General features: G+C 53.0%; 11 protein-coding genes across 11 annotated transcripts; 8 read left to right on the forward strand and 3 right to left on the reverse strand.

Annotated features, from left to right (window-relative positions):
* Window positions 1-25: 25 nt before the first annotated feature.
* HD553DRAFT_340182 (uncharacterized protein) lies at window positions 26-1,226 on the reverse strand (the record flags this gene model as incomplete). The annotated part of the gene is made up of 2 exons (XM_046182514.1): window positions 26-256; window positions 414-1,226. 2 exons carry the CDS (start codon window positions 1,224-1,226, stop codon window positions 26-28), a joined length of 1,044 nt encoding a protein of 347 aa, XP_046038474.1.
* A 242-nt stretch (window positions 1,227-1,468) lies between these two features.
* On the forward strand, window positions 1,469-2,841 carry HD553DRAFT_322580 (uncharacterized protein; the record flags this gene model as incomplete). The annotated part of the gene is made up of 2 exons (XM_046181298.1): window positions 1,469-1,538; window positions 1,628-2,841. 2 exons carry the CDS (start codon window positions 1,469-1,471, stop codon window positions 2,839-2,841), a joined length of 1,284 nt encoding a protein of 427 aa, XP_046038475.1.
* A 393-nt stretch (window positions 2,842-3,234) lies between these two features.
* On the reverse strand, window positions 3,235-5,033 carry HD553DRAFT_348603 (uncharacterized protein). Its single transcript, XM_046183396.1, has 2 exons — window positions 4,541-5,033; window positions 3,235-4,452 (listed from the first exon to the last, which is right to left on the reverse strand). The coding sequence occupies exons 1-2, from the start codon at window positions 4,754-4,756 to the stop codon at window positions 3,463-3,465; spliced, it is 1,206 nt and encodes a 401-aa protein (XP_046038476.1). The 5' UTR covers window positions 4,757-5,033; the 3' UTR covers window positions 3,235-3,462.
* A 241-nt stretch (window positions 5,034-5,274) lies between these two features.
* On the forward strand, window positions 5,275-6,461 carry HD553DRAFT_307280 (rotamase-domain-containing protein). Its single transcript, XM_046179402.1, has 4 exons — window positions 5,275-5,404; window positions 5,474-5,707; window positions 5,806-6,009; window positions 6,179-6,461. The coding sequence occupies exons 1-4, from the start codon at window positions 5,390-5,392 to the stop codon at window positions 6,263-6,265; spliced, it is 540 nt and encodes a 179-aa protein (XP_046038477.1). The 5' UTR covers window positions 5,275-5,389; the 3' UTR covers window positions 6,266-6,461.
* Window positions 6,462-6,564: 103 nt separating this feature from the next.
* HD553DRAFT_187825 (putative hydroxyacylglutathione hydrolase) lies at window positions 6,565-8,279 on the forward strand. Its single transcript, XM_046176996.1, has 8 exons — window positions 6,565-6,871; window positions 6,956-6,976; window positions 7,037-7,181; window positions 7,252-7,311; window positions 7,383-7,585; window positions 7,649-7,831; window positions 7,901-8,005; window positions 8,077-8,279. Exons 1-8 carry the CDS (start codon window positions 6,819-6,821, stop codon window positions 8,144-8,146), a joined length of 840 nt encoding a protein of 279 aa, XP_046038478.1. The 5' UTR covers window positions 6,565-6,818; the 3' UTR covers window positions 8,147-8,279.
* A 545-nt stretch (window positions 8,280-8,824) lies between these two features.
* HD553DRAFT_187807 (uncharacterized protein) lies at window positions 8,825-9,815 on the forward strand. The gene is made up of 3 exons (XM_046176995.1): window positions 8,825-9,336; window positions 9,397-9,697; window positions 9,779-9,815. The coding sequence occupies exons 1-2, from the start codon at window positions 9,038-9,040 to the stop codon at window positions 9,551-9,553; spliced, it is 456 nt and encodes a 151-aa protein (XP_046038479.1). The 5' UTR covers window positions 8,825-9,037; the 3' UTR covers window positions 9,554-9,697; window positions 9,779-9,815.
* Window positions 9,816-10,389: 574 nt separating this feature from the next.
* On the forward strand, window positions 10,390-11,666 carry HD553DRAFT_348607 (uncharacterized protein). Its single transcript, XM_046183397.1, has 4 exons — window positions 10,390-11,013; window positions 11,081-11,191; window positions 11,253-11,404; window positions 11,472-11,666. Exons 1-4 carry the CDS (start codon window positions 10,520-10,522, stop codon window positions 11,558-11,560), a joined length of 846 nt encoding a protein of 281 aa, XP_046038480.1. The 5' UTR covers window positions 10,390-10,519; the 3' UTR covers window positions 11,561-11,666.
* A 912-nt stretch (window positions 11,667-12,578) lies between these two features.
* HD553DRAFT_307300 (uncharacterized protein) lies at window positions 12,579-13,556 on the forward strand. The gene is made up of 3 exons (XM_046179403.1): window positions 12,579-12,666; window positions 12,757-13,105; window positions 13,173-13,556. Exons 2-3 carry the CDS (start codon window positions 12,817-12,819, stop codon window positions 13,550-13,552), a joined length of 669 nt encoding a protein of 222 aa, XP_046038481.1. The 5' UTR covers window positions 12,579-12,666; window positions 12,757-12,816; the 3' UTR covers window positions 13,553-13,556.
* Window positions 13,557-14,320: 764 nt separating this feature from the next.
* Window positions 14,321-15,394, forward strand: HD553DRAFT_340189 (uncharacterized protein; the record flags this gene model as incomplete). Its single annotated transcript, XM_046182515.1, has 4 exons — window positions 14,321-14,835; window positions 14,900-15,016; window positions 15,076-15,218; window positions 15,315-15,394. 4 exons carry the CDS (start codon window positions 14,321-14,323, stop codon window positions 15,392-15,394), a joined length of 855 nt encoding a protein of 284 aa, XP_046038482.1.
* A 392-nt stretch (window positions 15,395-15,786) lies between these two features.
* HD553DRAFT_187860 (uncharacterized protein) lies at window positions 15,787-16,735 on the reverse strand. The gene is made up of 2 exons (XM_046176997.1): window positions 16,206-16,735; window positions 15,787-16,121 (listed from the first exon to the last, which is right to left on the reverse strand). Exons 1-2 carry the CDS (start codon window positions 16,484-16,486, stop codon window positions 15,881-15,883), a joined length of 522 nt encoding a protein of 173 aa, XP_046038483.1. The 5' UTR covers window positions 16,487-16,735; the 3' UTR covers window positions 15,787-15,880.
* A 1,922-nt stretch (window positions 16,736-18,657) lies between these two features.
* On the forward strand, window positions 18,658-20,959 carry HD553DRAFT_367411 (uncharacterized protein; the record flags this gene model as incomplete). Its single annotated transcript, XM_046184124.1, has 8 exons — window positions 18,658-18,847; window positions 18,946-19,193; window positions 19,263-19,347; window positions 19,426-19,517; window positions 19,608-19,908; window positions 20,003-20,008; window positions 20,076-20,171; window positions 20,255-20,959. 8 exons carry the CDS (start codon window positions 18,658-18,660, stop codon window positions 20,653-20,655), a joined length of 1,419 nt encoding a protein of 472 aa, XP_046038484.1. The 3' UTR covers window positions 20,656-20,959.
* Between the last annotated feature and the right edge of the window lie 720 nt (window positions 20,960-21,679).

Raw genomic sequence — 21,679 nt, forward strand, 5'->3', positions numbered from 1 at the left:
CTGGACGGTCGTGAAGTACATGTGTTCAAGGCGCAAGCTCATCCTCTTCATCATCATTCACCTCGCCGTCGCCCTTCACCTTGTCGTCCTCCTCATCTTCCGCCGCCAACTTTGCGAGCTGATCTTTCCACCTCTGCTCGGCTTTCTCCCTTCTCCTCTCGATAGCGCGACGTTTGGCCTGCCGTTTCTTACGCTCCTTGTCCTTTTCCTCGCCGCTCTGTTCCTTCACCCGTTCGGAAGGGCCAGCGATGACAAGCTAAGGCGAAGTTGCGCGACAGTCCTGTCATCGCCGAGGGTGGAGGCGCAGGGGATGAAGGCGGCTCTAGCGTGGTTGCCGTAGCCGTCGTGGTTGTTGGCGAGATCGATTCGAGATGAAGGTAACGGTGGGTCGAGGGGGGTGGCAATTCAAACACCGGACCCGCAACCGTCGTCTTGATCATGAACGATGACAGCTCGCCTATCGGGACAAGCGAGCGCAGCTGAGCCTGGGTCGCTGCTGCGGTCGCCGTCGCTGCCTTCCAATCCGGCCAGATTGCATCCGTAGCGGTAACGAAAGCACCTGCAAGTATCCCGAACTCGACCACGAAGTGATGCTCCTTCGTTTCGACCGAGAGCGGGCAGGGTTCCCGCACAAACAGGGGAGCCAGAACCTCCACAACCTCATAGTTGACCATCTTGATCTTTGACATTGGGAACTTGATCAAGTGGCTTGCAGGACCAGAGCGGCCGGGGTCGACATGAACGAACAGACCTTTGATACCCCCCGTCTTTTTCACCATGCGATGTAGGGCGAAGAGGAGGTGCTTGTCTAAGGTGGATCCTTCAATGACCAGCCACGATTTCCCCTTGGCGAAGGCACGATATAGACCCGTCGCCGAGAGCGATGTTGATCTCGAGAAGACCTTCAAGGCCTCATTGATCATCTCTACGACCTGACGAACAGCCTCGTCATGAACGGCCTCTTCACTACTGTCGATCTTCTGCAGTAACGTTTGAAGGAGGTCGCAAGTCAGAAGCAGGTCTCCCTCAATCTGATAGGTAAGTCGAGTAACGAGTAGCGAGTTGCGGGTAGCCATAACACCGTGGCCCGCAATGCTCGCCCGATCCCCCTCTGTCGCTCGCTCCCACGGTGCGAAGGTGCAGCTCGTCCTCTGATTCGATTCCACAATCCTGTAGCTACTCATAGGTTGCAGCTGTTCTATGTCGACGTTCTTATGGAATTCCATGGGCTGTCTCCCCTTTGTGTTCGTGGAATTCGTGGGTCCCGGCGAGCGTTTCAGCTATATGATCTCATGTTTACATATGCTTCCGAGGGAATCGAATCCCTCTTCCTGTCGAGGACTACATGTCATATAATCATACATCCATCTCCTTCTCACTCGCTCACCCGACAATTGCCATGGGGTTGATGAGAGAATACATACCCAAAGCGAATTCCTTCAGTCACACCACCCTCACAGGAGCAAAAATGCTGGCTTCCGGTCTGTCTCCCATAAAACAACCGGGCCATGCGTCTGGCTCAAAGGATGCCGGACGAGGTATGTACATGGCACCTTCCCGCCATCATCGATCAGGTTTCTGGACCTGTTGCTGATTCTACAACATCTTGTTCCGAATTCATTCCCAGGTGATACTCAATCGAATCTCAAGGAGACGGCTACTTGGACTGACCCTGCGTCCCAGATCTGGTCGACACATGTTCAGAAGTATGCCGATCCCAGGTCGTATTACCTTGAACGATCTCATCTCGCCGCCAAGCCGGTACTCGGTGTGACTTCTTTCGTTCCAAAGAACCTCGTCAATCATCTAATGACCAACAAGAAGGACGCGGCGATCGGCGTCAAGTACAGGACGGGGGACGCAATTACTAACATGGAGGGGGTCTTGCATCATTTCGTGACCCCCTTTGTTCCCATCCTGATGCACGGTGACTATGCGTTCAAGGGAGGACATTCGATCGCCGGTTTCGGAACGAACAAGGCGGGGAAGCAGAAGGCCAGGGTGGTCATCATGTCCGGCCTTGTGCAGCAGGACTTTGAAAACAAAGAGGTCGTCTACGAGTTTGCTAAACCCACACATGGCCCGATTCAAGGCGTCCCACTGGTGGACGATATGATCGTTCCCAACGCACACTCTAAAGCGAATCCGGAATACAGAGGAGGATACGACATGATGCTCAAGAGGCATGCAATCTACCATCTGGCTGCGAAGCGGGTTCTGCCTGGCATGAGCGAGGTCGCCTCCTACCTCTGCTTGACCATCGACCAAGCGATCAGGCACATCGAGAAGTTGATCTTGGACGCCACCGCTACCAAGGAGAAGCTAGCTTTAACCGACGTTTTCCTTGTGCTCGGAAGCGGCCCTACCAAGACGTACCTCTCGCTCGAACTCCTCGCCGGCATCGCAGAGCATCAAATGCTCAACGAGTTCCGAGTCCTCGAACACATGGTCGGCCCCGAACAGGGGTACGTCTACACCTGGGATCCAGCTTCCATCTTCGCCGCCAACCTCCATCCGACGTTACTGAACCGATTGACCATCCTCGGTGTCCGAAAGGCCGTCCCTGAATGCCCGCCGAGGACACTCAAAGCATTCGCGTTCAATGACTATGCCGACCCGAAAGCGACCCAGTTGTTGAGCGAGATGTTCAAGCAAACTCCGTACACCCGACACGTCCTGGTCGTACCCAAATCCAAGCTCTTTCCTCCGCCTGGGTTGACATACGACAGCTCCATCCACCCTGATGCTGCTCAGGCGGTCCTGGTTGTCCGCAACAACTCGGACGCGTTTGGGCAGAACATCGAGAGCGAGTATGCCGGCGGGAGCATGGACGGTTCGTGAGTCTCTTCGAAAATGCCCGGATCTTACAGCGAATCGATAAAGCTCATGACACGCGACGCCTTGATGTTTAGCTTTGGCGCCTACTCGTCCGCGGCCGCGAGCTTGAGAAGAGATCAGGATTGGAGCAAGGTCAAGATCATCTTGGGAGGAAGAAAGGTATCGAGTGGGGACTGAGGGTATCCTCCACCCGGAACCGTCCTTGCGAGAACCTACGAATGAGCCCGAGTCCCTTTACGATGTGCCTCTAGCGTAACTTTTTTGACTTTTGCCTTTCCTCACCCTTACGATATTACGATCCGGTACTCGCAACCGATATACGACCGAAACGACGACTTTATCTGCGCGGAAGATGTACCTTGTACGTGGCATCTTGCACTTATTCACGCTTTGTACAAATCGCTCGCATACGAGCTAGCCATATATGAGGACCGAGATCATTATGTGAACGATACATTCTATCGGATGACCCGTTTCGCTTTGACGGGCTGGTCTACAAGGAGAGAAACAGACAAGGGATAGCAAGGCAAAAATAGACGGCCTACAAGATAAAACGGAAAACATGTTGATATTACTGCTACTACTGTTAACACGCCGTGACGTGGCATGGTATGACCGGGTCCATCATCTGACCCCGATCGTCTCCCGTTCCCGCTCCCGCCTCCGTTCCCGCCGACTCCTCTGCACCGGTGCGGGCAGACCGAGGACGTCTCTGAGGCTCAACACACCCGTCGTCGTCCCGCCAATGTTCGTGAGACCGGAGCCGTCAGTCTGGTTCTGAGCGTGAGGAGGCGTAAGTCCGAGGACTTGTCCGAGCGATGTATGTCGGTTTGGGGTGATCGGGGCGTTACCCGTCGAAATCGGAGGTGGGTAGGAAGGAGGTGCTGTTGATGAGGAAGGAGAGGTAATGTCCGCAGGGAGGTCGAGGTTGATGACAGTCGTCCCGAGTTCGACATCCGGGATATCTTCCCCCTCTTCATCTTCATACCCATAAGTCGGCGCCGGGCGGGGTTGCGTAGGTTCGGTGGTGGGCGGTTGAGGCATGGCGATGATGAACGTCAGGTGGATGGGTAATGAACTGGGTATGCTTCCCGTGGTCGAGCTTGGTTGCGTCTGATCGGGCTCCGTCCCCGAGGTATTATTGTTCATCCCCGCTGCATGCCCCAGTCCGGACGATGAGAACCCTCGAGTAAACATGCTCGTCGGCCTGCCGCCGATCCCTGCTCCCGTTCCGGTAGCCCCAGCATCCTGCTCGGCGGACGAGGCGGGAACGCTAGCCTGCTGCGTGGTGAGCGAGACGATGCTCAGAGGTTGCCACCTCAACAACGACCCGTTCTTCTCGTCGGCCTCTTGCTCCATCTCCCTCTCTTCGCTCGTCATCGTCGTTCCATAGCCTGCCCCGTTCCCCAAAGTCGAGCCGGCGCCGATCTTTTCGTCGTCCAACATGACCTCCCACATTTCGGGTTTCTCGCCAATGTCCTTGTCTGCCTTGTTCCTCCCTCCCGCAGCACCACCACCTGGAAAGAAGATGTTGCCCCCTAACGAACGGTCGTGGAACGGCCAGTCTGCTGCCGAATAGAGACGCATACGACGGCGACGGTAATAGAGAAAGGCCTGTGGGAGCATAGACAAGAGGAACAAGGCCTGGCAGTCAGTAGTGCATTCGTTCGGATCGAAAAGACACGATGAATCGGGTACATACCACGGAGATGATCAACAAGACGGCCAACGCTACCAGACTGATGATGACCGTCTGGAAATAGGCCGATGTAGACCCTCCACCACCTCCCGATCCGAACCAGCCTGAACCGTTGTTGTTATTGTTCGAGGTGGTCGTGGGTCCGGAAAACAGCCCACTGGATGTCGAGGTAGGGACGGCGGTCGCGCCTGTGGCGGACGAGGGAAAGGTGAGGGCCATTGTGCAAGATGTGGCGTGTGGTGTGGTGAGTGAGATTCAGGTGAGGAGATATAGGTGTTTATGGATAGGTATAGGTGCGAGTCCGATGAGGACGAGGCGACGATCGAATCGCGAGGGTTCGGTCTGGCGATACCGAAATTTGTCACCGAGACGCGAGATTACGCAGGAGGATGGGTCGATGTCGTTCCTTGCTACAAGGAATACAGCAGGTGTTACGACGATATGACTGTGATAATGAGGTGGTTGTGTGGTCGATGGATGTCGAATTGAGGACTAGGATGGGTGGACGACGTCGATGATGCTAGCTTGTGTGTGTACTAATCTGGTCTGGTCTGATCGCCTCGTCCCCTCCCTCCACTCGGGCCGGCCGGGGGGGGAGAGCAGAGACTCGTAGGGGACCCATCGGTTCGGCATCATCGTGTGCTTATGTAATCAACCATCATCAACGGAGCCTTTGAGCCTTCGAGTGGCATGGGGTGGAATGAATGACGAACAGCGATGATGTGCACAGCCATTATTATCGCGAAACCTCGCTTTTACCCCCAGGCCACCATCCATAGCTACATTCGCCATCGTTATAAATCACAAACCACATCAGCGCACCGTATCACAGCAAGCAAACACGCCATCATCATGTCTGCAAAGGCCGTAAGCTGCACCCTTGACCCACTACCGAGTACCACCTGCTTGGGCTAAACATCCGCCTCGTGACCGCAGCCCGAGATCATCTACGAAGTCCGCTGGTCCCAATCCAAAAATCTGCCTTACTACTTCAACACCCAGACCAACCAATCCGACTGGTCGGCTCCTCTAGGATACTCCCAGGCCGAGATCGACACCTGGCCTGGAGCAAAGGAGTACCTAGGCCAAAAGGTCAACGATGGCAAGGTCAGAGCGAGTCACTTGTTGATCAAACATAGTGGCAGTCGAAGGCCGGCCAGTTGGAAGAACGTATGTGGTCTTTTCTTCTGGCTCTCTTGAATTTGCGATCCGCTTGTTGACCCAGGATACGCTCTGTCCGCCGTTTCGTCTTCCTCCTCATACCGTAGCCGAACATCACCACCCCCAAGTCCTCGGCCATCTCCCTCCTCCAGTCCTACGAGGCTCAACTCGTCCAGACGGCTCAGCAGAACCCGGAGAAGCTGGGCGAGGAGTTTGCCAAGCTCGCCGCGAGGGAGAGCGATTGTGCCAGTCATGCCAAGGGAGGGGATCTGGGGTGGTTTGCGAGGGGGAACATGCAGAAGCCCTTCGAGGTGAGTGGTCGAGCTGCATACACAGCGCGAGAGGTTGGAATGCGGTACGAGTGCGGGTGAGGTGAACTGACGGATCGGTTTTATTCCTTGCTTCCTGCTATCGTCTTTGTACCCGTTTTCGTTGCCAATCTCCCTCCATCCGACTCGAATCGCCCGCTCTACCTCGCAGGACGCCACCTTCGCTCTCGAACCCGGTCAGATGAGCTCGATTGTGGATACCGATAGCGGCGTGCATTTAATCTTGAGGACCGCTTGAGTTGGGGAACGCTCAAGCGATTAGAAATCGGCATTCGAGGGCGAAGGTCCATCACTCTGGGGCCAAATCTTTTTCATCTGGGAAGACCGGCTTTTGTTACGAGCACACACATACGCACGAAGGAGTGTCGAGAAGAAGCGATGCCTGTGGCGTCGGAAATATATGACAGTTTATTACGATATCATTCACGACCTCACGATTTTGTGATCCTAAGAAATCCTTGTCCGTCTTCGTGTATACGGGAAAGGCCTCCGGAATGAGTCTCAGGCAGACTGCCGGACCGTACTCTTCTTCGAGGGCATGTGTGGTGTATCTGGATGCGTCGCAGAGTACGCTGACCATCGCATACGAGGTGAGGGGAACATGATCGTCGTCAGCCGTCCTACTGATGACGTAATCGAATGCCCGTGTCGCCGGTAATAGCTCACGGACGGAGGTCGATGCTCGATGTTCGAATCAATAGCTCTCCAACTCTTCCCCAAACCCTGTTCCTGCATGCTTTCTGCACCGTATCAAGTACTATCTTATACCTCTCGCCTCAGCCGTAGCCTATATGCTACTCGCCAGATTATTCGTCAAAAAGACACCTCTTGTTCCGCTCAACCGGTAAGCAAACAAGCTCTGGATAGTTGGTCGGACCGAGACTTGCGAATGTTCAGGCACTGACACGATTCGAAGGCTTCTCGGTAGATCTTTCTCTTCATCCATATCGTGAGTGACCTTGGTGCAACCTCAAACATCTTGTCGCCGACACCGCCGTCTTGAATGCAGCCACAAGATGCAGATCCACCCCCTCCTGGCTCGATCGGACAACTGGATGTACCTCGTCGTCGACGAGGTGTCCAACGAAGCCGCCGTGGTGGATCCTTATGATTGGAAGAAGATGTTGGGGTTGGTCAAGGAGAAGGGAGTGAACGTGAGTGTCAAACAAGGTATGACGGAGCGGGAGGAGGGCTGATCGCGAAAGAGGAATGGCGGGTTGGTAGGTCACGACCTTGATCACGACGCATCATCATGATGACCACTCGGGCGGCAACATCCAGTTCGTGAGTCCGCAACATATTTAGTTAGTACCTTTCTGCCTCGATTTTAACCGGGTCCCTGTGCATATCTATAGCTGTCGAACCACCCCCAAGGGTCCTCCATCAAGGCCTATGCCGGCTCCCGATCTCCCGGGACCAATACGGTCATCAAGGACAAGGATGAATTCACTTTCGGCAAGAACATCAAGGTCAAGGCGCTCCATACGCCGTGTCATACACAGGACAGCATCTGTTTCTATTTGCAAGATGAGCAAGGGAAGAAGGCTGTCTTCACCGGGTAAGTCAGCAGGAGGAGCAAGCACATATCGAGACGGGGGTACTGAGAAATTGAACATCGCAGAGACACCTTATTCCAAGGCGGATGCGGAAGGTTCTTCGAGGGTACTCCTGAGGAGATGCACAAGGCTTTGATTTATCTCGGGACTCTGCCCGAGGACACGATCGTTTACAACGGTCATGAGTACACCCCCGGGAATGCCAAGTTTGCGCTCAAGATCGAACCCGACAACGCTGACGTCAAGCGGTAAGTCATTAGATATCCAACAGAGCAGCACGCAAACCGACGCTTTTGAATACTATATTGCACTTTCAGACTGGCCAAGTTGGCAGAAGACAACGACTGTACCGCAGGGCTCTCGACAATCGCCGATGAGAAAAAGTGGAACGTCTTCATGCGACTGGATCAGCCGGCCGTCCAGTGGGTGTGAGCTGTACAGTCTCCTAAAGGAATACACCGGGCTGACTTTCCCACGGTGTTCGCCCTATCAGGAAGGCTACCGGCGCTACTGATGCGGTCTCGGTCATGGGTGCCCTGCGTGAGCTGAAGAACAAGGCCTGATTTTGGTTCGTTTTGAGGGGAGATGTCGGACGATGTATCGGCCGATTGTAAAGGGTCGAGGGCGAGCAGGTGAGCTGTGTTGTAAAAGAAGTACACGGCGCTTCCGAGACGCGATGGAATGTGATCCGAAATTTGAGAAACCCACTGCCGAAGCCTTCAAGTCGTCGCAGCATACCATGGTCCTGGACTGTCCAGCGATTGCCAGTATCCATCCGAAACAACACAAAGGGGTTCTGTGATCCTCCAGGCTGGGTCCAATCTTCGCCATGGGGAAAAATTTAAGAGGGTCAGAATTCCCTCGCGATCGTCAGAGTTTCGCCTCATTACGTTTCGAAAATCAGGGTCGCCGCTCCCGATTTGGATCTAGATTGGACGTTTCATTCCCTTCACCGACGCTTAAGGGGCGATGCGGAGCGATATTCCGTCCTTTGATGCTTTCAAGGGGTGGACCGCAGGAGATGTTGCGAGTGTGGATGATGGTGAAGATGAATATATATGCTTGCCGATCGCTAATATCGGAATTATCACAGCAGACTCGCCTTGTGCCGGATGATCTGTACGGGCTCACCACTCAGATCTCTCCGCTACATCAGTAACAATACCGTCCGATACGCTGGTATCAGCACGACAAGACATGATATCCAAGAAGCTGCTACTTGCGTTCGTTTCGGCTGCACTGCCCAAAGCGCTAGCATACGATCGCGCCGGACGCGACTGGCGTTACCTCGACGACTTCATCGACAGTAGCGTGAAGCAGAAGAATGCAACCGAGGCCAAAAGGCTTCGGGCGGAGGGAACATTTTGGAACGTCGTGCCAGGAGCTGCGAAAAACTTTCCCACAGAGTGGGAAACAGGATCGGATGAAAACGTCTGCGGTATTTTCATTCAGCTATGTTGTCTGCCAGTTCAAGCGCCTATCAGACTGACGGGAGTGTCTACATTGCCGCAGGCGTTGCCTTCTACTTCCCAGCGATGAAAGAGAGAGCAGCTTCCAAGAAGGCTAACTCTACCCTGGAACAGACTTGGGGAGTACCATTCGCCGTGGCCCCTTTTTACGGAAAGAATGTGGTCCCTGCGTTGAATCGGGAATTCCCGGCATACGTCCCTGAAGGCTCGAACAATAGTTCAGTGGTCTTCCATCAGATGTCTGGCAATCAAGGCTTCAAGGACGATCTTTATGTCCTCTTCACGTAAGAGTTGATATGAAACCATCAATGGTATCAGAATACTCACATGGTGCCTTCTCACAGGAATTCGACCGAAGACAGAGTCAATCCCAGGCAGCGTCTGGCGGACTTCAAAGTCGCCTTGGTAGGTGTGGCCGGCACTCTTTATAACAGAGGCGAAATACTTGTTGCAATGTGTGTCCAGGACCCGATCGGTCCGACGCAAGACTACGCAGAATAGCTAATGATTATTATGTTTTGAACGAAAGGGAATGGAACGACATGAACGTCGGGGAATGGACACTGAAATTCCGCGACATGGTCGAGGCATATGTGAATCACCATCACAGCGGCATGGTACCGAATCCATGGACTTTGGGCATAGGTGAGCTCGAGGTCTGATGATGACTCGAAGTGATGGCCGCCATCCTTGAGCTCTGACGAAAGATATTCTTGCGATACGAAGGCAGCTCTGCCTGGCCTGAATTTACGGGAATCAACACGTTTTGGGGTTATGACAATCAGGGCAAATATATCACTGAGTATCCCGTTGGTAACTGAGAAGACGCAAGACGATCCCGCCTGTCTGGGATCGACGTCCATGTCAAGCGGCATGGTCTCCTCGGCCGGTAGTCATTTGTTGTCAGCTGGAATGTGATTCAGTTTTTCATATTCACATGTTCTTAGCAGCTTGTTCCGATAATAAGTCTCATCGATAGACAATGTTCATGTAGAACATCGGTCAGAATCGAATTGACAGCGGATTGTCCAGTTCCTGCTATCAGGACGCATGATGACCATACCGAATCGTCCAGATACTCTACAATCTCATTGCCGTGCCTCACGACCTGAGATAGCATGAATTCTTCTTGCGAGAGGGGTGCTGAAAAGACAGCTAATCGGCCTCTGAAACCCATGTCATATCACCAGTGTATACTATCAGCACTGACGCCAGCCCCGTCAGGGGGTGCCCTAGGGTTTCAAGGGAAATCAGGGGGCCGAAAGGGACAAAAACACGTTGAAAGCTGCGTGTCATCTGGTACTCAAAGGGAATCAGTTTCAGGTGCGCCAGAGTGACTGATCATAGATCCACGAAAAGAAATGGATGCACATTCCTGCCAGATAGGCAACGATCGCAGGTTCGGCGACTTCCACAAAAGACCCTACAGGCCGTTCGACGCTTTTCGTAGACCCACAGTCCACCGGTATGTTATCGATATCTTTGTTCTACACCTCACTGTTGGCAACCTTGCCGACTGCTTTGGGCGCTTTCGATCGAGATGGAGAAGATTGGCGTTATCTCCAGCAATTTTTCCAGTGGACGCACGATAAATTGGAGGGTAAGCCGAGACAAGACGCCGATGCCGCTAGGGGAATGGGCACCTGGTGGGATGTAGGGAAGAGTAAGAACTTTGGTCAAGTCGAGAATCACCTAAGGCCTGCCAATGAAACCGGAGCTCGATGCGGTGTGGTGTTCTACTACGACAACATGTTTGCAAGAGCCAGGCTCAACAAGACGGGCAACATCGACCAAGCGCTTACTAGACCATTCGTATCGCGCGATTGGAAGGACGACGACGACAATCTCGCCGAGTATCCTGGCCGTAAAGCGGACAAGGACGACAACGGCGGACGCTGTTCCGTGGTGTTTCACAACGCCGCTATCCACAACTACTCCGGAGACAGCTACTTTGTGCTCACGTGAGTGATATAGAGTGATTGTTCGTCGCTCGATTGTCGAATCCTAAAGTTGCCTGTTTCTCCACAGCAATGCTCAGGGCGATCGCCAGCAGGATTGGTGGCCAGTTTCAAATTTCAAGAACGAAACACAGCAATTTCCTGGTACGCCAACAGAGCAGAATGCCATCTGGGATCAATTGTGAGTGGTTGAGCAGTAAGTCGAAAGTCTTCGGACGAAATGGCTGAGCAGCCTATTGCAGTGACGGCTGGGAAAGACAGGAAGCTGGCAATGTCCCAAACTTCATGATGCCCCCTATGCCTCCGAAAACCAAGTACATTCGAGACTGGGTGCAACACTACGCCGACACTGTTTGGGCGGGCAACGTTCCGAACCCGTACCGTTACCGTCGTGGTGAGTCTTTGGCAGGGCAAGGTTTGAGACGAAACTGATAGCTGAACCTGAGATCCGCATCTACTAGGCCATGCAATTTGGAAAAGATATCCCACAATCGATCAATTTTGGGGTTGGGGCGAGGATGATAGATACATCACTGATCCTCCGATTTGAACAGTCAGGCGGATCTCACAAGCGCACTTAGCTTCAAGCCGGTGTACTTACAGTAGTACTTGTACACGCTCATCTCTCTCATCCTATATTCATATATGCTTCGGTCGCCCCCCTGATTACTATGCTAAACAACTCCAGTTCAACTAGGGATATCCAATTCCCTGGGATATCGAGGTGCAACCGTAAGAACAATCTGTGCTTCTGCTGGCTGCTGGCTTAATGACATATCGACAAAAAAGCGCTCCAAGATGAAGCTAATACAAGAACTCTACCGCAAGCAGAATCACAGCACAAGCGCGGAGCGACGAGTGGTCTCGAGGGCCGAAGTAAGGTACATTGAGGCAGCTTCGTCACCATCGAGGCCCCTCTATCGGACCCTGTTAGTCAGATACTTTATAATCAAGATCACTGGGAAGAGACACTCATGCGTCGACGGACTGTACACATCCTCGCCCCGATCATCCCGCTCAGCAACAACACACGCATCCAAGCAGCAAATGGTGACCTGGCGGTTGAGGATGTCACAAGGTGTCGACGACAAATTCTTGGCAGTCGGAGCTCAAACCAGGGATTTCGAGGGGTTCCAGTGGAAGACGCAAACCCTATTCCCCATGTAAGGACAGAGCTTGAACAAAGGGAGGACGTTAGTCTTGGCAGATCCAGCCCCTTTCTTAAGAGTGGTTGGTTTCGAGGCCGAATGAGTTTCAGTTCGTTCCCGAGTTCATTCCCGTGAAGCGATATAAGATATCCATTTGCGCGCACACGTCGACAATTGAATGAATGAAGAGTGATTGAGTAACGATAGAAACAGACACAACGGACTTCATATCCGAATTGATAGCAAACCTCTCGAGGGAGGATCAGTTTTACCAGTCATACGTTGAATAACACCTCGCTACATGTACTCTTTTACCTGTACAATCGCTCTCGCTACTTGCCTTTTACCCTTGGCCGTCAAAGGCTGGGCTCGCGAAGGCGCCGACTGGAGATACTTTGAAGATTTCTTCGAAGATATGGAAGAGAAGTTCGTGAGCGACGATCATCAGGACTTCAACGATCAAACTGTAAAGGATACTCGACAAAGTACTTTCTGGAACGTGAAGAAGGTGAATCAAAGTCCGGATGAGGGCGCAAATCTGACCGTTACTGACTGTGTCTAATGTTTTACCTCTCCTTGAATCCGCCTATCCGGTCAGGCTGGCAACTTCTACTGGACCGAAGGAGAAGACTATTCGTTCGAATCCATCGAAACTACCATGATGGGCAGGGTAGATGAGAATAAGGACCAATGCGGAGTGGTGATGCTGTTTCCAAACATGATCAAGCGAGCCGAACAATCAAAGACAAAGACAAAGAGAAGTACAAGATATTTGAGACATATGGGAAACCACTTGCTATCGCGCCATTCTGCGGGGATAACGCCATACCCAAGGACGGCTTCTCTAAATATTACGCAGTTCCCCAGGATGAGGATTTCGGCATTCGACCATTGGTATTTCATAATTTGCGAAAAGACATCAGCCAGGAGCTTTACTTTATCCTCAAGTAAGTCTAGCACCGTCTGCGGCTTGACGCAATGTGAAATCGATATTGACGCCGATCCGCTGCACAGAGGACCGATCAGCAATGACCGCGAGGTCGACGGCTTCACCATGGATAACTGGAAGACTCAAGCCATCCTCTGGCCAGATGAAAGATTCACACAGAAGACAGAGGCTGGAAAAATATGGTATGCTCCCATTCTACAATTGTCCCCGCTGGGTACTTAGAACACATTCGCTTTTCAGGAATGAGACGCTCAAGGATTCGAACCGCGCGCTCGACGCAGAGTACGTTCGAGAATGGGTCAAATCCTATGCTGAAACGAAGCCAGACGGAATGATTCCCAACCCATTCAAGCACGGGATCAGTGAGTTTTCCAGAGCAAAGGTGACGAAACGAAGTCGAGCTCAATCTATCTTACCTGCTCATAGGCAGCAACGTCTGGCCTGATTGGACGGACTTAAACAATTTCTGGGGGTATAATGCCGACGGGATCATCATCGACAAGCCCAGAACGAAGAAACAAGCAAAAGATGATATCCTGAATCAGGATTCCGACTGAGCCTGTTTCACTCTACCGCGTCGAAAATACCATGATAGTCACTGTAGCTGTCTATTATCCTGAAATATAGACTAGCCACATGTCGTCAATAATATTCAATATGCTCGCCCTCGATCCTTTTGCCGTCATGCCGATGGCTCTATTTGCTCCCGTCTCGTCGCGAGCCTCTGCTCATCGACCTGCTATACCGCTCAAGACTATCTAGTTGCACGCCCCAGATTTTGATCTTTCATTCGAACCTTCGTGACGTAGCGAGTACGCACCTCCATGTGTAGGTACGTTGCCTGCGGTCCACTGTCATCCAGTTCGAACAGCATGTTTTCACAATAATGAACGTGAAACAGTTCTCACATACGCTGTCACGCTTACGAGGGATGCTCCATGGCGATCCGAGTCGTACCAGAAAGAGCAAGAGGCAGCCCCGTCAACCCCGGAGTCGACCCCGTTTCTCCTGAGGGGCGGGATCCTTGATCGCGGGGGATGACCCCTTTGCGAACAACAAAGGGAATATAAGTACACGTGGAAGGGCCGTTTCACATAAACAAGCGACTGGACACCATAAATAGACTAAAGCACAAACAAGGTAGAAACTTTGGCCTTGAAATCTTATGTGGAAATGATAACAAACACCCTCAAGACAGTGACAGACATCCACCATGGTATCTTTCGTCTTGCTGACTACTATCACCGCTGCGCTGTTGCCTGTAGCAATCTGCGCTGACTTGGGCAAGAACTACAAAGAAGGTACAGAGTGGAGGTTTCTCGATCATTTCATCACCTGGACGCAACAAAAGCACCCCAGCGACACCACCTTGGCGAATAACTTGCGTGCTAAGGGCACTTTCTGGAATAGTGAACGAGCGAAGGGGTATAAACCTTTGGATAAGGTATCACCTTCCGACAAGAAGGATTCGAGCTGCATCGTGACATTTTACTACCCTACGATGCCTCAAAGAGGATTAGATAGCCGTGACCCAAAGAAGGACCGCGATCATACTTGGGGCGTGCCATTCGCTGTGAACCCTGTCTGTGGAAAAGACGCTATTCCTTCCGACAGCGCGGACTTTCCCGATCACGATACAGAAGCTGAAGGTGATCAAGAACGAGCCGTTGTTTTTCACCAGCTTTTCGGGGGTGATAAACACATGGAAGACGTATATTTGACATTGACGTAGGTATCACTGATTTTTGTTTTACGTTTCACAAACCGCTCGAAGCTAAATATTCGGCCACAGGGATAACTTGCAGGCGGATCAGTCAAAGGACGACTGGACTCTTGCAGATTTCAAGACATACCGGAGTTCCTGGCCTGGAACAGCTGGCGGGGCCAACAACAAGATTTACTCAGCCTTGTGGGTCTATAACAGAAGCTGTTAGGCAGGAGCGGGACTGATAGCGTAGCCCTTATCAGCGACTGGACGGAAGCAGAAATCGAGGACAGGCAGTCCAAGATTTATGAGATGGCAGCAGGATGGATTAATGCAGCCCATAATGGAACTATTCCAAATCCTTACAAATTTGGCAAAGGGAGCTCCAAATGGCCGGAGTACACAGGTATGTCGCAGATTTGTGAAGCATTTGGTTCTGTAACGGGTTGGACTTTACATTCTGGAATCGCCATGAACTTACCCTACTTCTTGTGCCTGATAGGAATCAACTCGTTCTGGGGATACGAGTCTGACGGCACGTGGATCACAGAATTCCCATCTGCTGAATCTCTCAAGCAGTGACGCGTGGTCAGAAGTAGAGTTCTCGTAGAAGTATGCGCCGTCATTCATTCATGCGGCTAGCGCTTGTATCGTGATCATTCGGACCCATTTTGACATGGTTGTTTGTATTGTAAAAGGAATCCTCCATAACCCAATCCTTCAGTCAGATGATGAGCATTGTAAGGCTGACCGCCAACTCAAACTCTGACGAGCTAGTGCTGATACGAAGAACGTCAATCCAGTAGGTTCTTGGTATCTTGGTACTAGGTTGCTGTTTCATTCTTGTTAGCAGCATTATCGCAACCCGGTGCTCCAACATCCGGCTCGTCCAGTAAGTTGCCAGCCAACGTTTCTGCCTTTAAGAGGTCCTCCATACTCTCTTCGCACACGCAATGAGAACAATCCCGATCGTCCAGCGGTACCTTGCGTTCCGCCTGAGAGGGTTCGCAGGCGGGCAAAACCAGGTCTTTTTGGGTACAACATCACTGTCCGGGACGAGAGCTCGCATCAGCTCTGATTCCTGCCTACCGATGATGCCCCATCTCCATAAAGATGCAGAAGAGAGAGAGAGAGCGCACGCGTTCTTTTGCGACGCACAGGCAGGATGGTGACCGGATGCGAGACTTGTACCTGTCGCATGGTCCCACATCGACCCGTAGAGAGCGACTGGCCTTTGGCGTCCTGGCCCCATACTGAATGATAAACGGTCAATCGTAGCGTATGTTTAACCACGATTGGGGTGATGGTCCTGTTGTGGAGAAATATCGATGCGATTAATGGACATCCCGCCGACGAACGGTGGATTCCCTCTTCTCCAGATTCGTATGCTCACTCTTGCAGCGTCGTAGGCCTCAACCTTGAACTGTTCGGCAACCTCACCGCTCGCCTCGTCTCGACCAACCCGATACCCTTCTTGTTCGACGCCCCCGGGCGTCTCATCCCCCTGACAGATCGGTATGTCCCGCTCAGATTCGCCAAAGACGTATTCTCTCTGAGTCTCTGGCAACTTCCCCGGGTCCAGACGAGGGTTTTCGTCGTTGGCCATTCGTACGGTCCGGACGAGCTAGCCGGCGGGGTCATCGTGACGCTCTGAGAGATGGGCATCTTGATCATTCACAACGTCGATAACGGGTCCGGGCTCGTCAATACTAAGGAAAGCAAGACGAGCCCGGCAACGGTACACGAACTCGAACGGAGCGTCCAGCGCAAGATGCCTAGGCCGGGGATAAAGTGAGACGAGGTGTGGTTCAACGGGAGGGGCTGGAGGTCGGCAGTGGGGACGGCGAAGATCCAGACTTCCTTGGAGGCCTTGAGGTCCTCTTGGAGCCCGGGCAAGTCGGGCTCCTGCGCCGACGATGGGGAGATTGAGCGAGTCGACCCGGACGGGGCCCAGCCCGTTTCGACACTACGGCCTCCGACCCCCTTCCCAGGTTCGGTACGCCGTGATGTAGCCTCGATCCGATGTGCCACCCTTCCTTGGTCGGTCCGAAAGAACGGAGCTAGCGTCGAGGGGATCACAAAGGCGAACTCGAAGCTACGGAAAGGCTCGTACCGGATTTGTGCAAGTCAGCTCGAGCTCGAGTTCGCGATAGCTAGTTCTGCGTGATGGACGATGTCGTCCGCGACCGGCCGACCTGTAATGATCCCACCATACAAGTCTTGGAACCGATTATTTCAACGCGGATATACCCTGGGACCCACCAGGCAACGCCAATCTGACCTCGCCGATGAACTCGACTCGGAGCTCTCTCGCTCTGCATGGTCTTTCGGTACGTACGGCCACGAACCCCGTCAACACCGCGTCTTCCGTGGGCTCTTCGTCTTGACCAGGATCATTACCTGGGGGACGGATGAGATGGATCAAGCTCGATGTGCGAACGATGTAGATTCCAGGAGGTCTGGTCTCGATTTCTGCGGCAGTAGTGGTCGTGATCACGTTGGTCCCCGATCGAAGCTCGTTGTTGTTGTGGTTGGGTGTGATCTCGACATGCGGAATGTCGATGGTGGGGTCGAGCTTGAGTCTCGGGACCAGTCAAGAGAGGGCTGAGAGAGAAAAGACCATGGAGTTCGGTATTCGAAAGTCGAGCAGAGCGCTCCGATTCGATGGCAAGGGGCCTTGCATGGTGAAACGGTCCGGAAAGGGGATCGGATCGTGTTTCAGGTTCGGAAAAGTCGCCGAACACAGCGCGGTTTCCTTGTCGTGACGATTCTTCCGAGGATCGCGGTCACAGGCTAGCGAGTCTGCAAAGCTCTTGGCACTCGACCAGCTTTGGCACAGGCCAAGAGCGTTCCCCAGCCACGACGCTGCGGAGGAAAGGGTCCAAGTGAGTGGTGGACGTCGACGGTCGGGATTGTTTGTGTTTTGTTTTGCGCGCGTGCTGTGGTCGGAGGTAGTGACGAGGGTCGAGGGTCGCATGCTGTGCGATTGTGACGTAAACGACGCCGAAAGTCGGTTCCTGATGACCGATCCCCTCCTCTCTTCGCCGCCAAGGTGGGTCGTTGGTGGCTTTTCCCCTACCTCTCCTCGGTACCGCCTCTCCCGCCTGCGCCCCTTCTCCGGCACAGCCCGAGCTAAGGAAAACCGCGATGATCAACAAATTCGGTCCCGGGATCAAGTGTGTCGACGCTGATTCAACTCTCGAAACACACATGGGCGACTAGCGACCAGGTCGATGTCCACCCTTGGTAGCGTCTCTCTCTCACTCTCTTCTGTTACATAGCCATTCCTCTTTCGCCTCCTCCCTCTTGTTCTAGCTTCTTGCATAGTAGTAGTAATCTCCTCCAGGGCGAATCACACAGCCCAACAACTTCCCTGCCTCTATACACACTTCCTCTCTCTACAAACACAAACCCAGGCGATACACAGCCCAATTCGAGCCCACCTCTACTCTCTTTTCCCTGTTACTTCGGCGGCACTCGACACCGTCCGATAGATACACAGACAGCGTGAGTCGGTAGAGACATGTCCCCGACGTGACTCTGAGCATATATACCACCTACCCCGTTCATCTCTCAGCCCACGGATGATAAGCGAGGTTCGATAAGAGACTGATCCACCTGCCTCTGTCTTACTTTCTTCCCTTCTGATTCGGTCCGGCTGGTGATACCCTACTCCTCGGTTCCATCAATCCACGCAGACTTTTCAACCAGCGACATATCCACCACTACCACTGCTACCACTACAAGCTACATCACATATAGCCACAATCTACCGCCAGTCCAGCGACACCATATTCATCGACCACATAATACTCCCTCATCAATCACTCGCATCATAAGCAGCCATGTTCACCCCGACCTTGCTCATCTCCACCCTCACCCTCCTCGGCTCGACCTGGGCAGCGCCCAAATCTCACGCGGATCACGATCACGTGTCCTACTCGCAAGGCGGGTTGGGCAAGAGGTGGTACCAGGATTCGGACAGCGAGACGGCCAAATTGTTCAGGAGGGCACCTGCGAACGCCGGGACGCCTGGTGAGTCGAGGGATTTCTGGCTTTCGACCTGGTGTGCTTCTCGACAATCGCTGCCTTGACACGAGTTGTTGACCTCCATCTTCCCGCGACTCTTGTAGAATGGCAAGCCCAGTACCCGGCTCCCGGCACGACCCCTCCGACTTCCTCCCTCCCTCAAGCATGGCTCGACCGTCTCGCCGCCGTCACCGCTTCTCCCGATTTCCCCAAGTTTGGCCCCACGCAGCCCAACAACGGGTACCCGACTTATGCCAACGGGTTGAAGGGCACCGATCCCGAAGTGTGTTCGTTCACCTACGAGTGTATCAGCGAGGAGGATCTGACCGATGCGCCTCAGGGGGTCGTCGGGGTGAGTCTCGATTGTGTTTCATAATCTCGACTGTTGAACGAAGGCTGATGTGAACGACTTGATGCATAGCTCAACTTTGATGACGGCCCTACGCCATTCAGTCCCGATCTTTACGATTACATCGAGAAGAACAACATCAGTGCCACTCACTTCAGTACGTCTGAGGGCTCTGATATTTGAACAAATTTTCAGGGCGACTTGGCTGATGGGATTTGGAATCTTGCGCTCGTAGTGATCGGAGGAAACATCTACTACAACTGGCAGACTTTCCAGAGGGCCGTCAACGATGGTGGTCATATCGCTTCCCACACCTGGTCTCACCCTGTAAGTCCACCTTCATCATGTTACAAACAAGCTCGATCTGCAGACAGTCCAGCTGACCTCTTCTGCTTGAACCACTACGACCTCTGATAGTACATGACCACCCTCACCAACGAACAAGTCGTCGCCGAGCTCGGATGGACCTCCCAGATCATTGCCGACCTCAACGACGGCCGAGTCCCCGCCTACTGGAGGCCTCCCTTCGGAGACACCGACAACCGAGTCAGGATGATCGCTCAGCAGGTATTCGGACTCAAGACGGTCCCCTGGCAGATCGGGAGGGACAGCGCGGATTGGTCCATCTCGGATACCGCCCCTTCGCAGAACACTAGGGAGTCGGTCATCAGTACCATGACGGGGTGGTTGACCGACCCTGCCAAGAAGGGTTACATCGGTTTGCAGTGAGTCGAGAGAGCTTTGTCGAGACTCCTAGTAGGGATCACTGACTATTCGCTCGTTCTCGAACGCTTTCACTCGTGCTTGATTAGACGTGAGTATCAGAGCATTATTCGTTGTCCTAGTTGTCGGTGAATGAGGCTGACCTGGATTCCCCTTCATCAGACGAGGCCAGTAAAGCCGATTTGGACGTCTTCTTCGCTGTCTACCCCGTCATGATCCAAAACAACTGGACCGTCAAGAACGTCGCTGATGCTAACGGTAAGCTCTTGGCTCCACGTGATGTGCATGAGGTCGCCCTGCATCTGCTGATGAATACATGACTATGCACACCGATCTGACAGACTTGTGGGAGTATGTCAACGCCGAGGACAACGAGTCGCCCCTCGCCGGACCCACCGGGATCGTGCAGAGCGGCTCGCCAGGAAACCTCAGCACCTATGAGCCCATGGCGTCTGGTACTGCCTCGGGTACCGCCTCGCAATCTACCGGAGCCAGCTCGACCGGCTCGTCCAACTCGACCACCATGAGCTCATCCGCCGCTTTGTCCAGCTCTGCCGCCTCGTCGATGGCCGCTTCGGGATCGTCCAACTCGGCGGCGAGCGCGACCCGATCGGCCTCGCAAAGCCCGACGACCAGCACTGCTACCCAGAACAACGCTACCAACGGAGGATCCACCGTCTCGCCTACGATGGCTACCGGGTTGATCTCGGTCGTTGCGTTGGCCTTTGGCCTGCTTTACTGAGTGTCATAATCGGTCGGACTCTCAAAGCATATAGTTGTTAGTGATAATTCGCACGTCAGGGACATTTTCTTTCTAGATGTTTTGAACACACATGTGGTCTGGTTGTCATTGCAGCCATTCGGTCTCAGCATACATACAATTCGGGCTCGCAACGTTCGTCGCATGGTCGACATGATTGGCGTCTAGACAGGTACCATCGGAGATTATGATCTCGATTCGTGGTCTAGAGACACCGACGGCAGTTTTCTTGTGACCAAGACCCAAAGGTCTCTGTTTCAACCATTATCGCATCCTGAAGGACTCCAGGGATTCTGCTACCGCTGAATTGATCAGTCGGGAGTATTTGGCTAAGCTGAGCAGCCTAGTTCACCTCGGATGTGCCAGTGGCGCCCGCCCAGCTGAATTGTGAAACGCGTGGATAAAGTCGATGATTGTTCATTGCTGAGGACGCGATATTTCAGACGACTTGACCGGCACGGCATCGATGTTGGGAGACTTGACGCGTTCGGCCCTTTCATTGTTAGGCAGAGCAGACCATGCAGCTCTGTTGGCTGCAGGACCTGTCATCTGCAAGATCTTGCGGATTCGGTTCATCTTGGACGGCCCATGCTTGTCCCAGTAGGTGAGGAGAGCCCAGTTGGCTTTCAAAGTTGCCCCTGAACTCCTCTTCGCCGAGGCAAACTTGGAAGGGTTCACCTGTTTCAGGGTCACACGCTTCAAGTCGGTAGTTGATAACGCTCCTGGTGAAATCAACTTGGTAGACTTGGAGAATGGTGATGGTAGGGTCATTGACTAGTCATTTCTTACCCGCTGCAAAGCTTCGAACACCATCATAACCATCGAGACCGCTTGTCCCATCCAAGCTGGAGTGTTTCCTGTCCATGTAGGCGTCATAGGCGCCTTGGACTTGTTGATGGTCTGTACCGTCATGCCTTGATGCGTCTTTTGGAATTGGTAGATGTATCCCTCTAGAGCTGTCATGTCGGATATGAGTTCTTTCGGTCTAAGTGAACCCGCGACTGTA

This window comes from Filobasidium floriforme (assembly GCF_021052385.1).
Source record: "Filobasidium floriforme strain CBS 6241 chromosome Unknown HD553scaffold_5, whole genome shotgun sequence".
Taxonomy (NCBI): domain Eukaryota; kingdom Fungi; phylum Basidiomycota; class Tremellomycetes; order Filobasidiales; family Filobasidiaceae; genus Filobasidium; species Filobasidium floriforme.

Coding starts and splice junctions, on each gene's coding strand:
- HD553DRAFT_348603 (XM_046183396.1), bottom strand. CDS start 4,756: ATGGCCCTCACCTTTCCCTCGTCCGCCACAGGCGCGACCGCCGTCCCT. Junction 4,453..4,540: donor TCTTGTTGATCATCTCCGTG/GTATGTACCCGA, acceptor ATGCTCCCACAG/GCCTTTCTCTATTACCGTCG.
- HD553DRAFT_307280 (XM_046179402.1), top strand. Junction 5,708..5,805: donor GGCCGGCCAGTTGGAAGAAC/GTATGTGGTCTT, acceptor CTCATACCGTAG/CCGAACATCACCACCCCCAA. Junction 6,010..6,178: donor ACATGCAGAAGCCCTTCGAG/GTGAGTGGTCGA, acceptor TCTACCTCGCAG/GACGCCACCTTCGCTCTCGA.
- HD553DRAFT_187825 (XM_046176996.1), top strand. CDS start 6,819: ATGCTACTCGCCAGATTATTCGTCAAAAAGACACCTCTTGTTCCGCTC. Junction 6,872..6,955: donor CCTCTTGTTCCGCTCAACCG/GTAAGCAAACAA, acceptor GCTTCTCGGTAG/ATCTTTCTCTTCATCCATAT. Junction 8,006..8,076: donor CTGGATCAGCCGGCCGTCCA/GTGGGTGTGAGC, acceptor TCGCCCTATCAG/GAAGGCTACCGGCGCTACTG.
- HD553DRAFT_187807 (XM_046176995.1), top strand. CDS start 9,038: ATGTTGTCTGCCAGTTCAAGCGCCTATCAGACTGACGGGAGTGTCTAC. Junction 9,337..9,396: donor GATCTTTATGTCCTCTTCAC/GTAAGAGTTGAT, acceptor GCCTTCTCACAG/GAATTCGACCGAAGACAGAG.
- HD553DRAFT_348607 (XM_046183397.1), top strand. CDS start 10,520: ATGTTATCGATATCTTTGTTCTACACCTCACTGTTGGCAACCTTGCCG. Junction 11,014..11,080: donor GACAGCTACTTTGTGCTCAC/GTGAGTGATATA, acceptor GTTTCTCCACAG/CAATGCTCAGGGCGATCGCC. Junction 11,192..11,252: donor AATGCCATCTGGGATCAATT/GTGAGTGGTTGA, acceptor AGCCTATTGCAG/TGACGGCTGGGAAAGACAGG.
- HD553DRAFT_307300 (XM_046179403.1), top strand. CDS start 12,817: ATGATGGGCAGGGTAGATGAGAATAAGGACCAATGCGGAGTGGTGATG. Junction 13,106..13,172: donor GAGCTTTACTTTATCCTCAA/GTAAGTCTAGCA, acceptor TCCGCTGCACAG/AGGACCGATCAGCAATGACC.
- HD553DRAFT_187860 (XM_046176997.1), bottom strand. CDS start 16,486: ATGATCAAGATGCCCATCTCTCAGAGCGTCACGATGACCCCGCCGGCT. Junction 16,122..16,205: donor AGGCCTACGACGCTGCAAGA/GTGAGCATACGA, acceptor TCTCCACAACAG/GACCATCACCCCAATCGTGG.